This window comes from Lycium ferocissimum, chromosome 10 (genome assembly GCF_029784015.1).
Source record: "Lycium ferocissimum isolate CSIRO_LF1 chromosome 10, AGI_CSIRO_Lferr_CH_V1, whole genome shotgun sequence".
Lineage (NCBI taxonomy): Eukaryota > Viridiplantae > Streptophyta > Magnoliopsida > Solanales > Solanaceae > Lycium > Lycium ferocissimum.
In genome coordinates, this window is record NC_081351.1 from 46936957 (window position 1) to 46962828 (window position 25872).

The 25872-nt window shown below is 35.2% G+C and overlaps 2 protein-coding genes across 2 annotated transcripts; both read left to right on the plus strand.

Moving 5' to 3' along the window:
* Nucleotides 1-4234: 4234 nt before the first annotated feature.
* Nucleotides 4235-5891, plus strand: LOC132035537 (GRAS family protein RAM1-like). The gene has a single exon (XM_059425830.1). The coding sequence runs from the start codon at nucleotides 4391-4393 to the stop codon at nucleotides 5810-5812; it is 1422 nt and encodes a 473-aa protein (XP_059281813.1). The 5' UTR covers nucleotides 4235-4390; the 3' UTR covers nucleotides 5813-5891.
* Nucleotides 5892-15654: 9763 nt separating this feature from the next.
* On the plus strand, nucleotides 15655-22257 carry LOC132034096 (eukaryotic translation initiation factor 3 subunit I-like). The gene is made up of 8 exons (XM_059424334.1): nucleotides 15655-15870; nucleotides 17559-17774; nucleotides 19519-19646; nucleotides 19907-20026; nucleotides 20212-20301; nucleotides 20979-21065; nucleotides 21197-21276; nucleotides 21975-22257. The coding sequence occupies exons 1-8, from the start codon at nucleotides 15687-15689 to the stop codon at nucleotides 22048-22050; spliced, it is 981 nt and encodes a 326-aa protein (XP_059280317.1). The 5' UTR covers nucleotides 15655-15686; the 3' UTR covers nucleotides 22051-22257.
* The last annotated feature ends 3615 nt before the right edge of the window (nucleotides 22258-25872 follow it).

A 25872-nucleotide genomic window follows, 5' to 3' on the forward strand; every position in this document is an offset into this window, starting at 1 on the left:
GGCGCTCGCGTCGCATAAGGAAGGGTGTGTTCATAAAAAGTCACATGCCTAGACACAAACACTTTCCTAGTAGATGGTTGATAACATCTATACCTTTTGTGTAGACTACTCTAGCCAATAAACACACATGGATAGGTTTTTTGGAGGAACTTAGTACACGTCGCTTTTGATGTAAGGATAGCACCTACATCCAAAAACTTTAAGGCTATTATAGTCTGGTGAGGCACCATGTAACTTAACAAAGGGTATTTCATTCTTGAGGATTGAGGATGGAAGCCTGTTTATCAAAAATACTGCAGTAAGGAAAGCTTCTACCCAAAGAAAAAGAGGTAATTTGGCATGAAAGAGCAGTGTGAGGCTAGTTTCTACAATAGGTCTGTGTTTCCTCTTAGAGATTCCATTCTGTTCAGGTGTGTTAGGACATGACATCTGCGTTATGATTCCACAGTTTTCCAAGTGTTTGATAAAGTCATTACTAATGAACTCACCACCTCCATCACACTGGAAGATCTTAATTGGCTTAGAAAACTGTTTTTCCACCATCGTCTAAAATTTCACAAAGTTTTCAAAAAATTCAGACTTCTTCTTGATTGGATATAACCAACTATATCTTGTATGATCATCCACAAACAAAATATAGTATCTCATATCTTTGAGGAAGGATTCAATAGGAGCGAGTCCCCATATATCAAAATGAATTTTGAGCAAAGGTTCTTTCTCTATTTTATTTCTCAATGCAAAAAGAAGTTTACAACTCTTTCCCAACTGGTAGCTAGTACAGACAATAGGCAATTTATTCTAACTCTTAACATCTATAAACTTATTTTTATCTAAAAATTGTAAAGACTTTAGACTAGGATGACCTAATCTAGCATGCCAAATTCCATCTGTCTTCTTCCAACTTGTTAATGCAAAGATGTTGTTATCCTCCAATGCGTAGAGTCCTCCTCTCTTAGTTACCTTGGCCATGTGTTTCCCTGACTTCTTGTCCTTAACAATAAAATCAGATTCATCAAACTCAAGAGTACATGCATTATCCTTTGCAAATTTGCTAACAGACAACAAATTCTTATTTACTTTGGGACTACAATTTCCTTGACTTTCAAACCAGACTTGGTAATGTTACCAACATGTGTAATATCTAGATGGGATCCATTGCCAACAATAATTTTATCGGATTCCATTATAGGCTTTAGGGTCAGATAAATTACACATGTTGTAGGTCATATGAGTTATTGCTCCAGAGTCAACATACATTGCATTATCCTCAGTTGTTGTACCTTGTAAGTTGACTGCTGATAAAGCTTGTGGAAGATTTTCTTTAGCCTGATATGAGTAATCCCACCTATAGAAACACTTGAGGGCTTTGTTTCTACCACAGATTTGACAAGGATTGGCAGATGGCTCCTTGTCCCTCACCTGATTTGAGACTTGTCCATTGTGATTATTAATTTGTAGTTCCTTGTCTGCAAGTTTGAAACCTCTTCCCCTTGAGTTATAGTTTCCTCTATCTCCGATTATAGTTGCCTCTGCGCTCTACTTTCTACCCTCTTTGTGCGAGAAGGCCATTGTAGTTTTCGACCGAATCACTCACTATCTTTTCTCACAAAACCCTAAGGGCATTGACATTGTGGCGTCGATTGAGTAGGATAAGTGTGTGTTTCCAAGCATGACAGTTCTAAAGGTCTTGTATTTTGGGACCAAGACCTCTGCAAAGTTTATAACCTTGCTAGCATCATCAACGGGTTTGTGTATGGCAAAGAGGCCATCACATATTCCCTTAAACTCCTTTATGCATTCATCAAGTTTTTCTTGATCCCTAACTTGATATTTTGGATTTGTTGTTTGAGTTGAAACCCTTGTCTTTTGTTACCAAGATATTCCTCTTCTAAGTACTCCCACATCTCTCCTTTGCCGTAGAACAACCAACAATTAGATACATGCTTTCTTCAGTCATGGCACGAAATCCAAGTTCTCAAGAAGATATCCTTTTCTTCCTATTCACCGTCTTGCCTCCTTTTCCTCGTTAAAGCAGCTTTTTCCTTCTCATCTATGTCTGATGTTTCACCCAAGCTTGGATTGTCCTTCTTAATCCACTTAGTTACTTTCAAAACTTGCATAAGTTGCAAGATCTGTGTTTCCAGACGTGCAATCAGGCGGTGGTTGGCTTAAGCTTGATAGGACAAACGACAATTAGATGATGAAGGCTGGTGAACTTGATGACATGGAGGTTGAGTTTGATGCCATTATGAAAAGATTATGAGGGAGATTAATCACGCCAGCCTTTTTTGGCTTTGTGTTGAATGCTCACGATCACATGTAGAAAACACGGTCTAGTAATCAAAAGCCGAGCTTTATTGATTTTTTGTGTGTGTGTATCATGTATCTGGAGGCTATATTTATAGCCTTATTCTGCCGCCAATGTAGTATTCCTACTAGGATTCTAACTCCTACTTCTACTAGGATACTAATTTACCTTAATTAACAATTTCTTAATTACTTTTATCTCCTTAATTACAATGTATACTTTTACACATAGTATACTAGGTCGTATGTTGTATTGTGCATGCATGCAGTTGCGAAGCTGGCGCTTTGTGCGCTCGCTTGTATCTTCAACTTCAACATCTTCAACATCTATAATGATCTCTCGTGTGTAAATAAAGATCTCTTATAAAAAGATGTTAAAAAACTAAGAATAAATTTGTAAAGAACTACAAAACTAATTTACACATGAATTGCTACTGCAAAGTCTACCTTATGTATTATTAGTGCCGTTTTTGTTGATGTTTGTATTGATATTACTACTTGGTTGTTCTTCATATAGTTAATTAAATCATTTTCTATGCTCCTTGCATTGTGAAATATATAGAACTTTAGGGAATACTCTGGATGCTATTCGCACATTTTGAAGAGTTTGAACTCTAAAAATTCCAAGATCAAAAGTTCTAGCTCGCATTTCGAAAGGCTAGGATGCTATTTATGTCATGTTTGAACAAACATAATTATATTATTCAAAAAGTTAAATTAACTGATTTTCTTATTTATAAATTATTGCCTACACTATCTCATATAAAATACGTGCGTACTTCCTTTTATATAAAAAATAATGTTTCAAATATCATAAATTAAGGTAGATATAGTTGATAGGATATCTGTGTTGTAGACATTAGATTAAGACGTACCAGCTAAAAGATTTGTTCAAAGAATCTACGTGGGGATTAAGACATATATATTTCATCTCATTAAGCTCTATGGTATAATGGACCATTAATACACCTGTCTCTTCCGTCATTACTGGATCATAATGAATTTAATCTGTCAAAGCTTTTTTACCTTTCATTTAAAAAACAAAATTTGAATAGAACACATCAAAAAGAAAAATGATACGTAGATTTCTCGTCGTTTTGCGTAACAGAGTCGCCTTTCGCATTTACCAAGAATTCTAAAATAGGAAAAGTTTCAAATAAAAATAGAATCTACTTAAAGGAGCGGGATGAGGAGGAGGAATATATATGAATAAAATTCACATATAATGACAACTTTAAGGTGAAGTTCAACTGCTATGGTAGACTTATGATAAGATTAATGTGGGATAAGGCCAAAAAAGCAGTTTTTGTCCATAAAAATGAAAATAAAATGAAAGCATTTGGTAGAAAAGCATCTAGAAGGAGGAGATGTTTCTTTTTTTGTTATACCAAAGAGTTGTCCTTATGAGGACGGTAGGTTAGATATATAATTTTTTCAGTTGTTTTTGTCGGTTTCAGGTTGGCATCTTTTTGGCTTTCCGAACAACCAAAAGTAAGAGAAAGAAAAACGGAACTAAGCACTACATAAAAATTAAAACATCACCTCCACCAAAAATATGGTGGAATATAGAATATTTCCGTTTTAATCAAACATTCGAGTTCGAGTTACAAAATGAAGAATTTTTAATAAAAATAATTTCCCTCTCTAATAGGTTAGCATCATGCTAATTTGTAGTAGTCGACAATTCATTTCGAATGGTGGAGGATTAAATTAAACCAAAAGAAAAAAGTTAAAACAAAAAATACATATAGGAGCCACAAAGAATAAGTACTAGAAGAAAAAAATGAAAAGAAAAAACTAACAATCTTGACATTGAACACTTTTTTTTTTTTTTTTTTTTTTTTTTTAACCAAAAAGATACCCTTCAATCCTTCGTATTAATCAAATACCACAATCAAACTCTTTATACCTTCCCCCTTGTCCTACTACGCTTGTCACAAAATGACAAGAAAGAATTTTTCGAGATAATTAAATCCCCATCTTACATTTTCCCCTTATATAAAGCTGCCTTTGGTCCTCCCTCAAAACCACTCTCTACATTTTCCACCTTCCTCAATTTATCTCTTTATCAATATAACACAAGATGGGAGATATTGTTGATCATGAGGAAGAGTTCTTGAGTCTTAGACTTGCTATAGTCAAAAATTCATCATATTGTGAGAGGAAGATTATTAATAAGAAGATCAAGAAGAGGAAGAGGAGAGAATTGGCTTTCATCAATACTTGGGATTTGAATGAAAGTTGTGAAGGAAAAATATTTAGTCTTCTGGAGTTGAGAGAAGCCATGCTAAAAATTGATGTAAACAAAAAAGGTGTGGTTGAAGATGGAAAAGGCCTTCACCTAATCCACTCATTGCTTATTTCTGCCACATCAATTGATGAAAATAGCATGGATTTAGCTGTTGAAAACCTTCATGAGCTATACCAAAATGTTTCCTTAGTTGGAGATTCTGTCCAACGGGTTGCTGCCTATTTTGCTGATGGATTAATAGCGAGGCTATTAACGCGAAAATCGCCATTTTATGACATGATAATGAAGCCTCCAACACAAGAAGAAGAGTTCTTGGCTTTCACTGAATTTTATAAGGTCTCTCCTTTTTATCAATTTGCTCATTTCACAGCTAACCAAGCCATTCTTGAAGCCTTTGAAAAAGAACTAGAATATAACAATGGATTCTTGCATGTTATTGACTTTGACATATCCTATGGATTCCAATGGCCTTCCCTCATCCAATCTCTATCTGAAAATGCAACCACATGTAATAGAATCTCCCTCAAGATCACTGGCTATGGAAAAACAATCGATGAATTGAGAGAAACCGAGACAAGGCTTGTTAGTTTTACAAAGGGTTTTCGAAATTTATCTTTTGAATTTCACGGGGTTTTAAGTGGATCTAAACTTAGTAACCTAACAAAAAGGAAGAACGAAACATTAGCTGTAAATTCGATTTTTCATTTGAACTCATTGAGCACTTATTCCAAGATTTCAGAGACATTGAAAGAAGTCCATGATCTTTGCCCTTCTATAGTTACTATAGTGGAACAAGAAGGATGCAAAAGCCCTCAAAACTTCTTGCCAAGATTCATGGAGTCATTGCATTATTTTGCAGCCATGTTTGACTCATTGGATGATTGTTTACCTATTGATAGTATACAAAGATTGAGCATTGAAAAAAACCATCTTGGGAAAGAGATCAAGAATGTGTTGAACTATGATCATAAAGGTGGCAACAGTAATATTTACTCATCATCAAGATATGAACAGATGGAGACATGGAAAGGGAGAATGGAAAGCCATGGATTTTTAGGAATTCCATTGAGTTGTAAGAATATAATGCAAGCAAAGTTGCTTCTGAAAATAAGAAGTCATTCTAATTCTCCAATACAGCTTGATGGAGGAAATGGAGGGTTTAGGGTTTTTGAAATTGGGGATCCAAGAGCCATTACTCTAGCATGGCAAGATAGGTCTATTGTAACAGCATCTGCATGGTATTGTGTATTGTAAACACTATTCTAACATATTATTCAATTCCTTTCCTTCACGGTGGAAATATTATAGCATATACATATTATTGGAAGTTTCAATGAGATATTCTTTTTCTTTTCATTCAAATTGTAGTATTTAACTGAAAATAATAGTTTAGAAGACTTAATTACAAGTTTTTCTTAGTGAACGTGGATCTGTAGTAACCACGACTCCTGTTACCGGTCATCGAAAATACGAAGCGTATGAATTTCCCTTGTCCACGACTTAAAAATCCCTAGAAGATGCATGCAATTCTTTTGGATGGCTAATCCTAACCATCATATTATGGTGGAAATACCTTATTTTCCTACATTCATAATGGTGTATTTATACGTTATAGGTAGGGTTTAGGAGGAGAAAATCTAATGGACTAACGGGCTAATTAGCACCCTTTATGGCTGGAACTGACTCAATAGCTATTTCCAACATCTCTCACTCACATGTAAGGGAATGCTCAATGTCAATGTTATTCCTTACTAGTTGCCAGACAGATTTGTTAAGTATTTACCAGTCTCAGTAACGTCCCAAAGATTTGATCTTCGTTATATGGATTGCCAATGTCAATTTTCTGAATATTATCACAAATTTGGTTAGGCAGAATCCTTCTAAGCTTTTCCCTGTCCCACCTACCTTGGTTGATGACATGTTTGACTAAAAGCTTGAAGCTTTTTAGCTGAATCAGGGACTTGGTGTGCAAGAGGACCCTTAAAAGTCCAATTGTCCTACCAGAAGGAGCAAGAACCAGAGTTCACCTGCCAAACCATGTGTTTTTCAGCTTCCTCTCTAATCTGTAGCATATGCTTCCAAGCATGAGAGTCCCTTGAGGCCCACTTCTTACCAACCACATGAGCTATAATGTAATATTTACTTTTGACAAAATTAGCCCAAAGAGAGTTAGAGGTTCTCAGCCTCCACCATCTTTTGATGGCTAATGTGTTGCTGAAATCACTCATACTTCGAATGCCTATGCCCCCTTCTTCACATGGAACACACATGGTCTAATGGTGGCTCATATCTACCAGGGATAGGACTGATCTAAAGCTAGAATCACTGAACTGTAGTTAGATCCTTGTGCTGACATGCGCGTACGCAGTAACTGTGAGTCTAAAAGACCCAGCAATATCATCGACTCTCTCTCTAAGCTATATAAGTAGTATCATTGTCTTATACTCCAGCTAATATGGATTTTTGTTGAAGCTGACATACTTTTATTGGCCAGACTAACTAGAATGTGTAATGCACATATGTATTACAGTATGAGTTTTGAAACTTAAAAGTCGTTAATCTGGTTATTTTGCCTTATCCTAGAGTTTTTATGTTATTTATCCAAGTCATAGAAGAAGTTCAACTTCGCAGATGCATACACAACATATTTGTTTTGGCAACCATCTGCACGTCATCCATTATTCTTGGATAGTAGTTACAAACTCCTGAACTTTAGAGACTCGTACTTTGGCAGCAAAGTATTCAATTTTCTAACTTACTGCAAACTGATTCTTAGGGTGTTAACATTATTACTTATTAGTGATATAATGGCATTCTTAAAGATCGGTTAGCATTCTTTTATGGATAGAAACGATTATTCAGGTTAGGCTGTTTGACTTTTTTTCATCGAATCTCAGGCACTGTGTCCTGAAGTTTGAACTTTTGAGTTCGAACTTCAGGATAATGTGTCCTGAAGTTTGAACTACTAGAGCTGAACTTCAGGATAATCTCTTAAAGTTTGAATTGAAAGAACTAAATATCAATTCGAACACCACAGTTCAAACTTTAGGCCCGTGTGAACCTCAAACAACATAAGAATGATATCCAAAAGAAGATTAAAAAAATTAGCTTAAAAAAATTAAAGCTAATCTTTCTCATCGCAACTTGTTCAAGACTAAATCAGTTCCATGCCATGTGAACATATAATCATTGCTGCAACTTGCAACTTTTCTGTAATAAGGGAAAGTTGATCGTTTTTAAAAATACGACTGGTGCATTTATCCTGCGGCTCCTTTCTTAGTTTACATCCAAGCGAAGGACGGAGCTAGAGATCAAGACATGAGTTCGGACAAATTTAGACATTCAGTAACCTTAATCAAAATATTGTATTTGTCTCAAAAATCCATTTAATATATACTCCTATAAATTATTAATTTAGAATTAAATAACATAAAAGAGTAAGAATCTTGAACTCATAATCTTCAAATTTTGGCTCTGCCTCTAATCCAACTTGGGGATAGTTCAAGTTCAAGGCTACAATAATAACTATTGCAGAAACTATGGTGTTTTGACATCCAAACCATTAAGCCATTGGTGAGAATAGGAATTAAATTTTCGAGAAAAAATGGTAGTACTAGGATTTTACTGGCAAAGCAACTGAATGATAGACAAAAAAGGAGTTTTACTTTGGCTAACATACAAGTCAGATCATTTAGATAAAACTCTTAAGGTATCGAGTTATTGTGAGTATTTTGCGTTTAAAACAAATATTAAAGAGAAGAGAGAATAGAGGTGTTCTGACGGGAGGAGGAGAAAGACATATAGTGATGAGCTATACAACACTAAGCTTTGGAAAAATACGTATACTGTAAATGTTATTAGGATTTTCTTACTAGAGGGGTAACTTTTGTCCAAACTGTAGGGGTCGTTTGGTATGATGTATAAGAAAAATAATCATAGTATATAATTTAGTGTAATGTTATCCGATGTTTAGTTGTAATTTGCAATCATGTATAAATTAATATATAAACTAAATACACCAATTGGTGTATTATTTTATACCACCAACAACATGAAATAACTAATCCATATTATAACTTATACATGGACAAAGTAGTAAAAGGACAAACAACCTTCATCTTTTTAGAAATTGATGAAGTTCAAGCATTCAAGGTATTATTATACACTCATTACATTTTAATTTAAAAATATAAATGCATATGTTAAATGATATCTTGTATATTCAATTTTAGTGGAACAAACCAAACATCCAACAAAAAATAATCTCTATATTACTATATTTGATATCTCTAGTTTAGTTTGAGAAGTCTAGTTTTAAGATTCTTGACAATTATGTTAACGTTTTAACATAAGATCAGTTTTATATATGTATAAATATGTTTATATAAAGGGTGTTTGGATTGGCTTTTTAAAAATAGCTTATAAGCTAAAAGCTAAAAGTCATAAGTTGGGAATACCCAATTTTTTGTACTTATTGACCTAAAAATAAGTGCTTGGAAGCCTAAAATCCCCAAAAATCACAAAAAATAGAAAAAAACTTAATAGCCAAAAAACATTTAAAATAAGGCAATCCAGATCGGCAATTATTGGTAATGTTAGTAATTATTTAATAATATTGGCAATAAGAGTAATATTTGTGCCTTTTTAAAATAAAATAAAAAAATTATCCCTCCCCCGAGGAGCTTCCTGCTTTTGGTCCCTTGGTGACCCCTTGGTGACTCGAACTCATAACCTTCAGGTTGGAGGTGGAAGGTGCTTACCATCTAAGCAACCTCCTCTTGTTGTAATAAGTAGTGAGGACACGTTATTTTCCCTTTAATTAACCAAAAAGAATTCCCATTTGAAAATGTTTGTGGGTTCGGTTCGAACAAAAAATTTTAAAAAAAAAATTAGTTTAAAAAATACAACATGAAGGAATTTAATAGCCCAAAAGTAACATTTAAAGGCATACAAGTTTGCCCATTAAAAGTATGCCACCCGTCGGCGTAAATTTGTTCCAGACTTATCTTGGAGTGGGGGCAACTTATTTGCCTTGAAGCATATATATGTATTTGTCATTCCAAACTAATTATGGGTTGCATTGTATAGCGTATGTTAATTGTTAAACACCCACAGGCACGAACCCATTGTCATTAACGTGAGATACTAACTACTATTCATTAATTCGAACAATTTATTGTTAGGTTTTGAATATATACGAGGATCAAATCTATGGAGAATATTGATTTGTTAATTTCTTTGGGATATAACTTAATTACCACAAACTCCTTGTCATGGACGCAAAGTTTTATGGTTACTTTAAATTTAATAGCTCGGATTCGAAAAAATCTAGTACTTATATGTTAGTTAAGTTGGACATATCGCTTGGGTTGCTTGTCTGTGAATTCATACTTATGTTAATTGTTGTTAATTGTATGGCGAGATTAAGCATGTGAGAGTTGGAACAATATCGCATAAGAAGATTAAAATGCAAGCTCGATCGAGGCATACTTTCTTAGAAATAAAGTTGTGAATATCTTTGGAGAATGAGACTTTTAGTTATGTTTAGTTATCAGGATCGGCGAGACTTTTAGTTGTGTTTAACTAAAAGTCTGGAGAGCTGTTTTTTAGTTATGTTTAGTTATGCGGATCGCATAACTTTAACTTTCCTTAAAGATTGTATCTTGGATTGCATACCCCCCCGATAATGCGAAATTATTTTTTTATTTTATGCGAGCGGGGATTGAACCCGAACTTCATATATTCTTCCACCTTTCCAAAAAGGGCAAAACCCTTATGAAGACGAAAATTTAAAACCACAAATTTGAGGGAAGAAATTTAAAGACCACCCCAAACGAAGGGCAATCCGCGCAAAAAAATGTTTGAAAAATGTTATATATTGGCCCAAAACTAAGTGGGTATCCTGGCCCAAGTCTAACTGGGTCGAGAATAACAAAACAAAACCCCCGAATAACCTAGTTTCTTTCACTCCCCTCAGTATATTCCCCCAACATCCTCGTCTCTTCTCCTCCCCTCTTACGGCAAGAGCCATCACAAGAAACCTCAGACGCCACGAAGTAAACGCAACGATGAGGCCAATAATTTTAAAACACACGTCTCAACAGTAAAATTGTTAATAATTTTGATAGCCGGATATAAACATCATAGCCTCATTGCTTAGATGTATTCACATATTTTAAGTTAATATTAGTCATGTCTATCATTACAATTTTAATATTAATATTGTTTTTGTTTTTATTATGCGATGCATGTACGTAGAAATTATATATTTATTTATTTTACGGAATTGATCATTGTACTTCGTAGTTCGTACATATTTTATAATAACAATTATTTTTAGAATACATAAGTTGTTAAAAGTTTATATTTTATGTATGCATTTCAAAGCAAGATGTATTCGTGAAAAGCACAAACATAGACACTATATATATATATATATATATATATATATATATATATATATATATATATATATACTTTTAGACTTTAGTTTTAGTGTTATTTTTGAGATTTTTTTTTTAGTACCCTAAATGGCATATCTTTGTTAATATAGTTTAATTTGAGAAGCCTAGTTTTAAGTGTCACGCCCCAACTTTTGATAGGCGTGATGGGCGCCCGACCCTTACTTAAAAGCGAACCGTGGTCTCGTTATACTCATAATCTTCTTGGACTCTTAACTCATGAAATGAGTGCATAATGAAAGCTTTTCAAAAACATGCTTTTCGTCTTTTCTCAAATCAAGTAAAAACTGTAATCATATGAAATTTGTAACATAATGCATAATGATACATCGACTTACGAGCGAGCTTACAAGGCCGACATGCTATATACGTGACTACGTACGCAAAGTCTCTAACATAAATCAAGATACCATAACATAGATATCTCGACTCGCAACGCTCGGGGAGAAATGGAGCTCGCCAATCGGTGGAACATCTTCTACTAATATCCTCTCTCCGTACACACATACACTGCGTGGCATGAAACGCGCGTCTGAAGGACGTCGTACGAATAATGTGCGAGTATGTAAAGGCATGAACCAACAACATAATATAGATATGGAAGGTAACATGGAATAAGAGAGATAACACACGCATACGGATGCCTCGTAGGGCGGATATGTCATGCGCGCTGACTTTTAAAAAAAAACCTTTTCTTACATACATATATATAATATCATCATCATACCGTACCGACTACTTTTCGGGACCGGTGTGTAACGTGCACCCTTTCGGGACTCGGTGTGTAGCGTGCAAGCCGTACTTTCGGGACTCGGTGTGTAATACCAACCGATCAATGGTTGCACAATAGGTGCCGTACCCGGCCGACATAGCGCGGCTCGGTGTAGTAAAATACATACATATATATATATAGAAACATGCGAGAGCCAAATAAAAGCTACGACTCTATCGGAGTGACGTAAGGTCGGTAAAGAATTTATATTGTGGAGCAATCATCATTATATCTCACCTTGAAGGAACAATTATTATAAGGTGAGATCAACAACAATGAATAAAATAGAAATAATCATGAAATAAGCCGATAATCTCATAGAATCATTGATCTCGTAACTTGAGACTTTTAACCATAAGTTCATCATCATCATAACCATCATAGAAAATATTCTTATCTTTGACATCATCATTATCATCGTAAAAACATGTTCATCGGCTCGTTATCGTAAGAGCTCACGTTTAATCATAAATCTGCGGTTTGGAAAATACGGCATTTTTGGAAAACATTTATGGATTATCGGGAAAGGAATCATGCCTTGGAGTCATAAACTTCTAACTTAAAAAAAAAAAAAAATATATATATATATTATGGAATCATTTATGAATCGTACCATAGGAATCATGCCTTTGAAAGAAAGGACGATGACCTTAACATACCTTTGGAGCTTACTCTCCAGGTTTTCCAACTTGCTTCCTCGTCGCGCGATTTATTTAGGATCGTTCGTCATCTCATAATCTACATAGGAAATCATTCGTATTATCGTTAGGCTCATTGTACGCACTCTTATCTTAAGTCTCACTAAATAAATTCCTTTTAAGGTCAAAGAAATTGATGACATCCCTATTTATATGCCTAGCCCGAATTCTCAATACCAATCAATCAACCAATAACAACAAGAAACAACAACGACAACCTCATTACTACAAAAATATTCCATCAAATACTCCCGCATGATATTTTCTCCAACTCTCCACAAATAAATTCGCTACATAATTATTCCATAAATTTATCTCCGTAAATAAGCCTTAAATGATACCAAAAGAGAAAGATTCATACCTTACTTCCGCTTAATACCGGCGATATCTCCAATACTTGCCTTACTCCCAAGCCACAAATTCACCGCATGACACAATATTATAATCGTAACTATCACGCTGGGCCGAACCCGAATCCTAGAGATTTTTACTTAACTGCGTTGAAATTTAATGGAGGAAGGTTGGAGAACTTTCTAGAATTGTTGGGAAATATTTTTGGGCTGTTTTCTTGGCTGAAAATAGAGGTTAAACCCCTTTATATAGTTGCTCCGAAGTCAACTGCAAGATCGTTCACCGACTTAACTTTTAGCGATTCGTTCCTCTCGTATCTCTTTATTTGCATATTTGGATATGTCAACTCACTGATCTGATAAGTTATTCAACATCCCAAACTAAGCAAAACTTATTTTGTTTTATTTTTTCCGGAATTCGTTTTAACCTCCGACCTTCGCGGCACTTACTTATCACTTGTTGACCATACATAAACACTTATAACTTCAAACATAATCGTCCTTTTTCGAGCTTACGTGACTAACCCTGATGCAACTTAACGCACGAGAATACGAGATGTAACATTAAGATTCTTGAGAAATATGTTTAATTTTTAACGTAAGATCAGTTTTTATATATGTATAAATATGTTTATATACTTTTATTTAATAAACCAAAAAACATTATGGCCCATTTGAAAGTATAATCGAAGTAATTGCACAGTTTTCCTTCAAATGGCTGGTCTTTAATTTTTGTCCTTCAAAATCAAACTCATTTTTTTGCGCGGATTGCCCTTCTTTTGGGGTGGTCTTTAAATTTTAACCCTCATATTTGTGGTCTTTAAATTTTGCCTCTCATATTTGTGGTCTTTAAATTTTGCCCTTTGCTTGGAAAGGTGGTCGAATACCTGAGGTTTACGGGTTCGAACCTCCGCTCAAACACAAAATAAGAAAGTAATTTGAGCGAGAAGCGTATCTTGGGAAGCGTATGTCGATCCTGATCATGACAATCCTTAAGAAAAAATAAAGTTATGCCGAGATCAAGATAACTAAAAGTTTGTACCGTAGGCGAACTTTCCTTAAGGCATAGTTTAGTTATGCCTTATGGGGCAGACTTTTAGTTAAGGAATAACCAAAAGTATGCCCCATAAGGCAAGAACTTTTCGTTAGGGCATAGACTTTGCCTTATAAGGCAAACTTTTAGCTATGCCTTAAGGAAAAGTTCCGCCTTATGGGGTATACTTTTAGTTATGTCTTATGGGGTACACTTTTAGTTAATGCATAACTAAAGTTCTCGAAAAGTAAAAAAAAAAAAAAAAAAGGCATCAAGGCAAAGTACGCCGTTTTCTCCGGAGCGTATTTTTTAGTTAAACATAACTAACAATGAGGAGGGCATAGCGAAATTCAAGCTATGCATTGCGAATTTTTTTTAAAATTTTGATTGAGTGGGGGTTCGAGCCGGAACCGTGGGTTTTAGCCGAAGGACAAAATTTAAAGACCACCCTAAAAGAAGGACAATTCGCAATCAAACTTATGCCTAGCAGGTCAAAAGTTCTCTAAGTGCGCAGGCATAACTTGTTGATATTATGATGCGTAACTTATGCCCCTCTAGGCATAAATTCGATTTTGAAGACAAAAAGCCATTTTTTTTGCTGAACGCCTTTCTTTTGGGTGGTCTTTAAATTTTCCTACATATTTGTGGTCTTTAAATTTTACCCTATATTGCTAGTCATTAATTTTTGCCCTTCACGTTGTAACCTTGAGAGCACAAGAAGAATCGCTGCGATTACGGGTTAGAACCCCGCCTCAATAAATTAAAAAAAAAAAAAAAAATCGCGAAGGCAAGGTTTGGGTCGCGTGTATACCGGACAGAGCATTATATTTCAGCAGCGAATAACCAAAGTTATGCGCGCACAGCGTACTCGTCATGGGCGGACTTATGCGTACAGTATGGTCCTATCACCCTGGTTATTCCCTATCAAGTGTATCTTGTCCCGCATTCTTTAAACAGATTTTTAGTTAAGCCTTAACTAAAAAGTCTTTTCTAGTTATGTCTTATGAAATGCGTACTTTTAGTTAAGGCATAACTAAAAGATGCCCCATAAGGCATAACTTTTCCTTAAGACATATAATTTGCCGTATAAAGAGTTTGCATGCGGAAACGTTCCGCCTAACAAGGGCATACTTTTAGTTATGCTTTACAAAGCGGCATTTTTAGTTAAGGCATAACTAAAAGTATGCCCCTAAGGCGGAACTTTTCCTTAATGCATAAACTTTGCCTTATATGTGCGAACTTATATCTTACGGGCCGACATAACTTTAATTATTCCTTAAGGAAAAGTTCCGCCTTAGGGGCATACTTTTAGTTATGTCTTATGGGGCACACTTTTAGTTAAGGCATAACTAAAAACTTACCTTGAAAAGTAAAAAAAAAAAAAAAAATATATGCTCACAGGCAAAGTGCGCCCCATTACCCGTACTTTTGGTTAAACATAACTAAAATTAATCGGCGTGGTAATAACGTAAATTTAACTTCGTCTCGCTAATTTTTTTAAAATTTTTGGATCGAGCGATTCAAACCTCGAACTAAATGAGTTACAAATACGGCGCGCAAAATTTAAAGACCACCCCAAAAGAAGAATTGCCCACAAAAATTCAAAGACTAGCCCATTTGAAGTCGAGAAAATTACCCAATATAATCCTGGCCCAAGTGTAACTGGGTATCGTAGCCCAAGTGTAATTGGGTCAACGAGAACAAACAAAAACAAAACCCCTGAACCTAGTTTCAGTTTATTCCCAACATCCTCTTCATTCTCTTCTCTGCGCCAACAACAACAACACTGTGCTCCGGCATCTAAAGGAATCAAGATGAGGCCAATATTGATGAAGGGCCATGAAAGGCCTTTAACTTTCTTGAAATACAATAGAGATGGAGATCTCCTCTTCTCTTGCGCTAAGGACCATACCCCTACCGTTTGGTTTGCTGATAACGGCGAACGCCTCGGCACTTATCGTGGCCATAACGGTGCCGTTTGGTGCTGCGACGTTTCCAGTATGTCCTTTTTTACATAATTATTGTTTCTGCCTTTCGTTTGTTTATGGCCTGTTTTCTTTGGATAATCAAGCTTATATTCTTATTATTTAAATTAGCGAATTTTTTAGATAATAAATCTTAGAACGCGATTTTATTTCCAGTATGTTCTTTTTTACTATTGATATATAAGATAAATTGCTTGTGGTTTCCCTTTGTTTATTAGTAGCTTTTTGGGTCTAAAAATAATTTAGTATAGGCCCGATTTTTCTTTGGATAATGAAGCTTGTGTCACTGATTATTTAAATGAGCGATTTTTCAAATAATACATGATAGAAATCAAGGGATTTTTGTTTAGTGGTGAGAAGAGGTGAATCTAGGATTTCTAGAACGTGGATGCACTACGGAAAAAAAAAAAAAAAGAAGGAAAAAATGTATTAAATGGGTATTATACCCCAATGGATGCACTAAATGGTGAGAGTATTTTGCCAATTTTAGAGAATATATTTACATAAAATACCTAGGTTTACAGAGAGACCATGGGTTCACGTGCCCTAATAAAAACGCCAGTGTGGTAAGAGCACACAGCGTGATGTCTTGGGTTCGTACTCTTCATGGAAAAAAGGACAGGTATTTAAGTGGAGAAGGGTAAAGGAAGGCTCATCATCTACCGAATTTAGAATCATGCCCCACTGGCCCTCGGGGATTTGTCGGTTAAAGAGAGTTTTACATCATTTAATTCTGTAGGGTATGGCTGAATGTGTGATGCTAGAAGTAATAACCTAGAGATTTTATCTCAGTTACTGCTATTGCCTGGTGGATTAGATAAGGTGTACAAAAGCTGTCTGAAAAACTGCCGCACCTGAAACGAATTAATTAATCAATTTCGTAGACAATTGTTGATTAACTCCTATGAAGTGATACTTGGCTTAATAACCATGCATTGATAATCAGTAGGTTCTATTTAAATCAGGTGAACCAAAGAGCATTAAGGGCTACTCTAGTTCGATAGGTCACCTGCCTGTAAAAGAAACTGATATGGTCCCAAGTTTGGTTATCACATGTTAAATTCACTTTTAGCTAATAAAGTTTAATATGCAATAATCGTCATGGGCTTCTCTTACTGATTTGCTGCAAAACCAAGTTACTTCAATGGCTTAACTTTTGGAAATAATATCAGTTATTTAGTGTTCATCAACAAATCTTCTTATTTCTCTCCTTTATGTTTTTCTTCAACTTTTATCAATGCAAGTTCGCTAATTTCTTGGTATTCTCTTTATGTATTTTATCCACTTCACTTGATGAAAATTGAAAGTAGTAAAGTAGTTATAGCTCTTTGGGTTTTGAGTGTGTTGGCTTATTTTAAGTGCTGTTAAGTCAAAATAGCTTTTAAGCATTTTGCAGTGTTTGGGTAAGATAAAAAAGGTGTTTTTAAGCCAAAATAACAAAAATAAGCCAAAAGCCATAAGTTAGGATCCATAAGTTATAAGCCCATCCAAACAGGCTCTTTGTCGTTTTTGCCTTACAAGAGCTTAGAGGTCCAGTGCTTGTTAACTTGTTTTAAAAAAAAAAGAGGTTAATGAATATTGAAATTCACAGAACGAGAGAAGTGCGTTTTGTTGTTTTTATTTGTCTGAGTTAAAAGGTTCATTATAACTATGGTAAAATGGATCGTCTGTGGTTATTGACTTGTGGATCATTTTCTATAGGGGATTCGTCCAGGCTAATAACTGGAAGTGCTGATCAGACTGCAATGCTGTGGGACGTCCAAACTGGTACCCAGCTGTACACATTCGGCTTTGACTCCCCTGCTAGGTCTGTTGATTTTTCGGTTGGCGAAAAGCTTGCAGTGATCACCACTGATCCTTTTATGGGACTCACATCTGCTATCCATGTTAAACGCATCAGCAGAGACCCCAGTGACCGTAAGTTTCTAGAACTCTAAGGTTGATCTTTTGTTGTTATCTTGTTTAATTGTTGGTTCGTTTCGTGACAAGTAATTGTTGGTTATATTTGTGTTTGTGAAGTATATGTTTTGTTTGTTTTCTCTTTTCTTTAAAATTGCAAATAATGAATTGACTTATTGTGAAAGCACCAAGTAAGATTCCTTTTTACTATGAGGTTTCAAGTTCCTTGTGCATAGGCTTCATGTCTCTACCTTAGCTATTCTTAAACCCACCGTGTTTCCTTTTCAGAGATGCGAACTGTGGACTCTTTTTTGACCTTCATTCAAAGCTAAACAGATGCATTTCTATTTGATTACGACCATATAAGCATGGTAGTTGGTTTCTAAATGACTTAGATATATCTTGAATAAATTTCTCAAGTCACCAATGAACTATAGCGATTTTGCTGTATTCTTATTTAGTTTTATCATGTTTTGACATGATTGACATCATTTATCAGATGTTTGTCTGTTTTGTCCTTTTGTACTGATTTTTTGGTTGTCGAGATTGTTTCTGGTGTGTCTATGGTGGCTATTATCATTGAAGAAACTTGTCATTATAAATATCAGCATATGAGTAATTGTTAAAATATGTTGAATTAATGGGCTGTTCCATTGCTCTCCGACTTGCCAACTCAGGCCACCCGGTTTTATTATGCATCTGCACTGGCCCCTCTTCCCATACTGAAAACAGAATGGAGACTTAACCTACCTAAGGTTCCCTCATGGTACTGATTCTGCCATCAGTTATAGCAAAACCCAACTTCCATGTTGGCATCTTTGTTATCCAGACACTTGCCAAAACCAAAATCCGTGCAGAAACCCAAAAATCATTTATTCTCTATGATAAGTACACATGATAGTGGAGCAAAACCACGTTCATTCACTACTGGAGTTCCTCTACCACTGGCCACTTAGCGCCCTTAGAAACTATATGTTGGTTTTGGAGCATGATGCCTTTGGGTATGTGAAGCGAATTTATTTATGCGTGTTGGAAGCTGACAGAACAGAGCTTCCCATACTTCAAACAAAGCAGCTTAAAAGATACCAGACCTATTAGTATTACAATCACATGTCCTTATAGCTCTAGAGTTACTAGTGCTAATTAATAGATAATTCTTTAGAGATATGGAACTTGGTTATTGTGTCTGCGGGCAAAGCGGATGACTTCTATTTCTCCTTCACCCTCTTTAAGTTCATTTTCTAATGAAAAAATTGTTCTAGTCGTTGTATACTTCCTCTTGTTTCTTTTAAATTCATTTATCATTAATAATTATCTAATTAGTTACACATTTTCCTTTATGCCGTGTAAACCAGAACTTAGAGAATTGGAAAAAATTGACCTGTAGACTAAGTTATCAAAAGCAAAGATGACTACCATAAAACCATGTAGGGTTTATGAGCAAGTGAATGGAACACCAGGGTTTTCCTTTCTATTTGATTAATACAGAAAGATGTAAAGGTGCATAGCTTTAAGGTATATTTGTTGTTGAGGGTTAAGCCTAATATGCTCCAGAGTTGTCACAGCTAACACATTGATGTGCTTTGGAATTTGAGACCATGGGATATGCCTTGTAAAGTTTGCTACTGTTTCCCTGGCGGTTGCTCTCTTATTTTAAATTTTAACTGACCCACTTTATCTTTCCTTAACTTGAACTTTGTGACTCTCATATCATGATTTTGACGTTCACAGTAACTAACAAATCATCTTCTTATTATTTTAGAAATTGGTGATTCGGTGCTTATCTTAAAGGGTCCCCAGGGAAGAATCAACAGAGCTGTGTGGGGACCCCTGAATAAAACAATTATAAGTGCTGGTGAAGATGCTGTAATACGTATATGGGATGTCGAGGTACGTTAGTGTGTTTCAGGTTCATGGAAAAATGTGCTGTCAAATTCAATAGATATTTTGGCTTATTACTCTAGATACTTTATTTAATTTTTTTGAACAGTTTGGTGATTTATCAGGTGGGCCTGGTTTTTGCACTATTCACATCGTACTATCTGTTTGGTTGTTTGTTTTGTTTTTCTAAATTTTAATTTAGTTTTAAGATAGTTCTCTCTGTTCTTCTAAGCTAGCGTAGTGTTTTGATGGTTTTTCAAACTTTGCAGACTGGAAAGATACTGAAGGAGTCTGATACAGAAATCGGTCATAAAAAGGGTATTACATCACTACAAAAATCAGTGGATGGTTCGCACTTCATTACTGGTTCCCTTGATAAATCTGCAAAGGTAGTTCCTTATAGCCCTTGGAAGTACGACCATTGTTTCATTCTTAGTTCTTGCACAACTCACTAACAAATATTTCATTTCTGATTTTTCTGCTATGCATGTCCATATCCACTTTGTTTTTTTTTTGTTTTTTTTTTGTTTTTATATTTCCTCTTTTTTTCTTCTAATCTCTGTTGATTTTCCAGCTCTGGGACATCAGAACTTTGACACTTATCAAGAACTATACAACTGAACGACCAGTGAATGCTGTTGCTATGTCACCGCTTCTTAATCATGTATGTATTGACACACTCCTTAACTAATAAATCGAATGGTTCTGCTGCGATAAATATCTGTCGTCTCTATGTAGCAAAATATCTGTTATCTCTATGTAGCGTTCTTTTTCTGTGGAATGAGTTAAAATGTTCAAATATTCATGCAGTTACCCTTTGCTCCTTGAAGATAATGTCTCTCACTTGCAGCACCCTTTGTGTTAATTATCAGTGTTCACAGTCATCTATCTTAAATGAGGTCTTTTAATCTCAAAAAGTTTTTTTTTTTGATGGAGAGTTACAAGTCCACTATTACAAGAAACTGATTAAACCATTTATACTGCAAGAGATTTTTAATCATTCGCAGGATAAAGAAACTTAAAAGTTCACTGGAACCAGAATTTGATTATTTATTCCCCTACTCACTTTGCTGTGTGAACTTTCAGTAACATTCCATGCATCATGGCGCATGTTTTACTGATGAAACAAAAGAGGAGATGTTTTTGCTGTAAGGACTACAGAGGAGATGTCTTATTACTGTTTAAGAAAATAACCAAAAAAAAAAAAAATGGAGATGTTTACATGGGTTTGCTTTTGCTAGTCTAAAAATTCGGTATCATGTTTGCGCAAGCAACAGTTGCTCCGAGGAGCTCTGTAATTCTTCAAATGTCTTTCTAATCTATGCTGCTCATGGCCTATAGGTGGTTTTGGGAGGTGGTCAGGATGCTTCAGCTGTCACCACTACTGATCATCGTGCTGGAAAGTTTGAGGCCAAATTCTATGACAAGGTAACCAGAGATATTTTGGTGTTAGGAATTATCTCCCCCACCCTGATAAAGGGAAAGAGGAGACAAAATAAGTCTGATTTGGTTTCATAACATTTCGGAGTGTTTGTAATTTGTGTCTGGATATGCATCAGATTCTTACTGAAGAAATCGGAGGCGTTAAAGGGCATTTTGGACCAATTAATGCTTTGGCTTTCAATCCTGATGGGAAAAGGTAACTGATCATAAAACTCAATTTTTCTTGTCTTCTTGTCTCTTTTTGTAGTACTACTGCTAACTCCATCTGAGAAAGATGAAGATGTGCTTTTTTAACAATTAAGTTTAATAAGAGTGATAGTGGTTCCTAATCAGTTCTTTTTAGTCGCATAATTATCAAAAAGTAATGATTAATGAACAAAAAGGTTCCCGTTTAAGAAAAAGGTGGATTTATCTTAGGATAACTCAGATAGAAAATTAAGGCAACTATTTTTACCTTTTAACCTTGAAATTCGATTCCCCGAGCAACTTGTGATGTTCTTCTGACTAGGACAAAACCAATTTGAATGAAAAGAACAATAAAATATACTAAAGCATAGCTCCTTTGAACTGCCTCACTTGTAGTTGCAACCTAGATCTTGTGGCAGCTGAAATGACTTCTCATGTCATGGTCCAGCAATTATGTCTTCTATTGCTGCCCTAATCTTTTCTTTTGTCTGATGTCCGCTAAGAACTATGTGATTTGAGTTTCTGGAATTCCCCAAATGTGTGCTATGCTATGCATCTTTCAACTTTTGTTTCCTTGTTAAAATGTGTGTTTTCTGATTACCTCTTATATCAATTTCCATGGTTGAATATGTTTAAGCTTCTGTGTTGACCAAGTTAATTGATTCTTTCATCTTGGGTGTCGTGTGAACTCCCTATTTGATTTTGCAGTTTCGCAAGTGGTGGTGAAGATGGATATGTGAGATTGCATCATTTTGACCATGATTACTTCAACATCAAGATTTAGATTTTGATAGGACGACGATTTGGTAGTTAGCTCTTTTGGGTGTCCAGTAGAAAAGGATGGTGCTTACTGATGTTTCTCTGGAAGCGACTTTTCGATCATCTCCAATGAATTTCTTGTATTCTTCTATTGTTGCAAGCTATGTTTTTCGCACTGGAGAAAATAACATTTTGTTCATGGACAAGTTAAGCAAAACATATTTACTGGTTATTTTGAGGTGCAATTTTTTCAAGTTTGCACTTGCTTACTACATACATCTATATATGCAAATTTCTTCCAAAGCAAATTATATTTAATTTTTTTATTTTTGATTTATCCTCCACTGCCTTTATAAGTTTGGTTACTGACGATTCTCAAAAACATCTGTAAGATCTCGAGGCTTACTAGATGGAATTCGATAAAAAATGGAAACTTTGCATATTTTTCTGAGGAGATCCTCCGTTAACACTTTTACTGATCCACTCCGATTAGTGTTATCCATCATATATATTTATGGACTGCATATCCATAACGGTATCAATACAGCAGGGTGCTGGATATCATCTTGCCTTTAATGCTTGTGTTTGAAGAGCATGAAGTCACACGTATTGAGATTTCCAACATATGAGCACTGGTGTAGTGACAACTGAGTCTTATAGTCTCTGGTTCTACAACTGAATTAATTTAGTAGTGGTTCTGCAATTGAAACTCAAGAACACAGTTAGTGGTACTACAACCGTAATCCTTGAGTTTCATGGCTCGTGCAAGGGCGGAGCTAGAAGACCGAAATGAGTTTGGTCTAATCCGGTAACTTTTGCTCATGCGTTGCTATGAAATTCATTAAATATGTACAAATATTTAGTTTAGAATCCAGTTATTAACACTTGGAAGTCGTCGTTCTAAAATTCAGAATACATAAAGTCAAAATCCTGACTCCGCCTCTTGGTTCGTGGTTCTACAACTGAGACTAAGGTTTTCTAGAGTTTCACATGTAGGAGTTTCGAGGTTTAAGTTCACAATAGTAGACAAGGATAGACTTTTCTTCTCGAACTTCTGATTCTGCTTGTCATTTTCAGACTTTTAAGCCTGCATTTTCAACTTTTCAATGCGTTTATGACATTGTAAAATTGATTTTGTTTTGCCAACCTTTTAAAACCACTGCTGGTAAACAGAGACTTTAATGGGGCAAGAAAAATCACGACAGAAAGTTCAAAATCCATACCGTTGAATATCATCAAACACAATATCATCAAACACATGTTCAACACAAAGAAGCGGCAAAACTTAAAGAGAGAACACAACAATGGAGACAAGAGTTAAGGATTCGGGGTTGAGTTTCACAGTGATTGAGAGCCTGGAATTTGGATGACTCGCGTGAGGTCCTGAGGAAGAGGAAGAGATGAGAGAACAGAAAAGCTTCCTGTGTTTACACTCAAATAAACAAGGGTAAAAAAGTTGGTGACTGAAACTCGGCTATTTCTAAACTATATTACAAAGGTGGCCAGAGCCTACCATTTTTACTAAGAATTTCAAGAAGCCAACCCCCTCCCAAAAAAGAAAAAAGAAAAAAAAACACTACAGGGCTGGTGAGAAATACCCGTGCTGGTTTAACCTTTTTTCTGTCATCAAGTACCTCAAGCTCTTGTGATATAAGTATAAACCTGGCGCTCCCATGATATAAGCAATATCACCTCCTGCAAAGGAAAGGATTTCTGTTGGACAGAACAAATTAATTCAGAAGGTTTGAATACTGAGTTGCCTTTTGGAGTTTTTGGGATTTTCTGGTGGGCTCATTGTACTTTAAAGAATATTACAGAAATGATAAGAGTTGGCTCACTTCAAAATGAAAAAGAAACAGTAAGCCAACGCAAACTTGCTGATATCCTTTTGTTTAATTTTGTTGTAAATGGATTCCCAAAATGATAATTATATGACTTTCGGAGGAAGGAGGTTTATTACGGGTCACACTCTCATTAAGTAACCTAATCATGTTTGGAATTCAGGAATAATTGTTTGTCTAGCTGAGTGCTTGCCGATATGCTACATTAGCATTTACTATTTATAATGCAACTCGGAAAAATATTCTCTAAGAGTGCAAGAGAAATATATATATATATATAAATAAAAAAAACTGTGCAAGAGAAATATATATATATATAATAAAAAAAAAAAACTAGCTAATCTATGAGCTACTATATTCCAAGATTTAGGAATACGTATTATATTTAATTTTGCAAGCAAGAAATTTGGTTAAACTTTAAGATCATCGTCACTAAATGAGAATGTACTGTGGGGATTTGAATAGGTCGTCAGACAAGAAGTTTTACTCATCGGTAATGAAAATTTTATATATATATATATATATATATGGATTCCCAAAATGATAATTCTATGATTTTCGGAGGAAGGAGGTTTATTACGGGTCTCGCTCTCATTAAGTAATTTCTCTGATTAAAAGGAAAAACTAATCCCTCTCCAGCTATAACCGTGTACAAATTTTGAAAGCCTAGAGATCATTTGTCACAAACTCAGCTGCAGTTGAACTCTTTGCAAATACAGCAGTATAAAATGGACATCTCTACAAGAATCTTGAAAAATTGTGATTGAACACTAAATCCTAGGAAATAGGGGATTAAGATAGGGTGACCCCATGTCTCGACTCATTTTTGTTGTGATTATGGAGTATTTGTCATGGACCCTGAAGTGCATGAGTGACTTGCCTGATTTTCACTATCATCCTATGTGCAAACTGGTCAGATTAACTCATCTGATACTTGCAGATGACTTAATGATTTTCTGTAAAGGGAACATTCAATCAATATCTAGAGTCATGGAAGCATTGCAACACTTCAGCACTGTCACTGGTTTAGTTGCAAACATGAACAAGTCAAGTATCTTTGTGGCAGGGGTGAGCAAACAAAGGAACACCTAATGTAGAGGACAGGTTCACCTTGGGCACATTCCCTATTGGACTACCACTTTCCTCTAAGAAGTGGAGCAAAATGGAGTGCCACCACCTCGGGAGAAAATTACTAGTAGAATTACCACATTTTACTCTAAACAATTGCCTTACGCAGGGAGGCTTCAGATTATTATTTCAGTATTATTCTCAATTCATAGTTCCTGGGATCTGCATCGTATCACAGAGGATAAGAGGAAAACATCACTAGTAGTATGGGATAAGGTGTGTGTCAAAGAAATATGGATGACTTAATATAAAAGGCAGTCAACTGTCGACAGTAGCGGATCTAGAAGTTTCGTTAAGGGGTTCGAAAAATACGAATGTAGTGCATGGGATTTGAACTTGGAACCTCAAAGTGATATTTAGATGTACCCACTATATAAACGGTTTAATTTTTTCTTTTCTTGTGTTCATTGGTAAAGGTATTCAAGAAAATGTTATATGCGTACATAAAATTCCACAAAAGTCCCAATACCTTATATATACGGTTTAATTTTTTGCCGAAAGTGTTCGGGTGGCCATAGATTCGCCCCTGACTGTGGAATATAGCTTCTATTGGTAAATTGTTGTGGCAATTAGCAAGCAAGAAAGATGTTCTTTGGGTCAGATGGGTGCATGGAGTGTATATGAAGAACAACCACAACATTTGGGAACACATTCCTCTTGACAAAAGATATCCCCTCGCCACGTCAATAGTTTATGTGATATAGTTTGGAAAAATTCATAAAAAAAGTATAAATTTTTAAAATTAAAAAAAAAAACTAATTTTTTTTAAAATGTGGAAAAACCCATTTTTTTAAAAAAGAAAAAGAAGACATTTGAAACATGAGAGTCTAAAATTAAAAAACTTGAACATAGAAATATTTGTTCTAAAAAAAATGCTT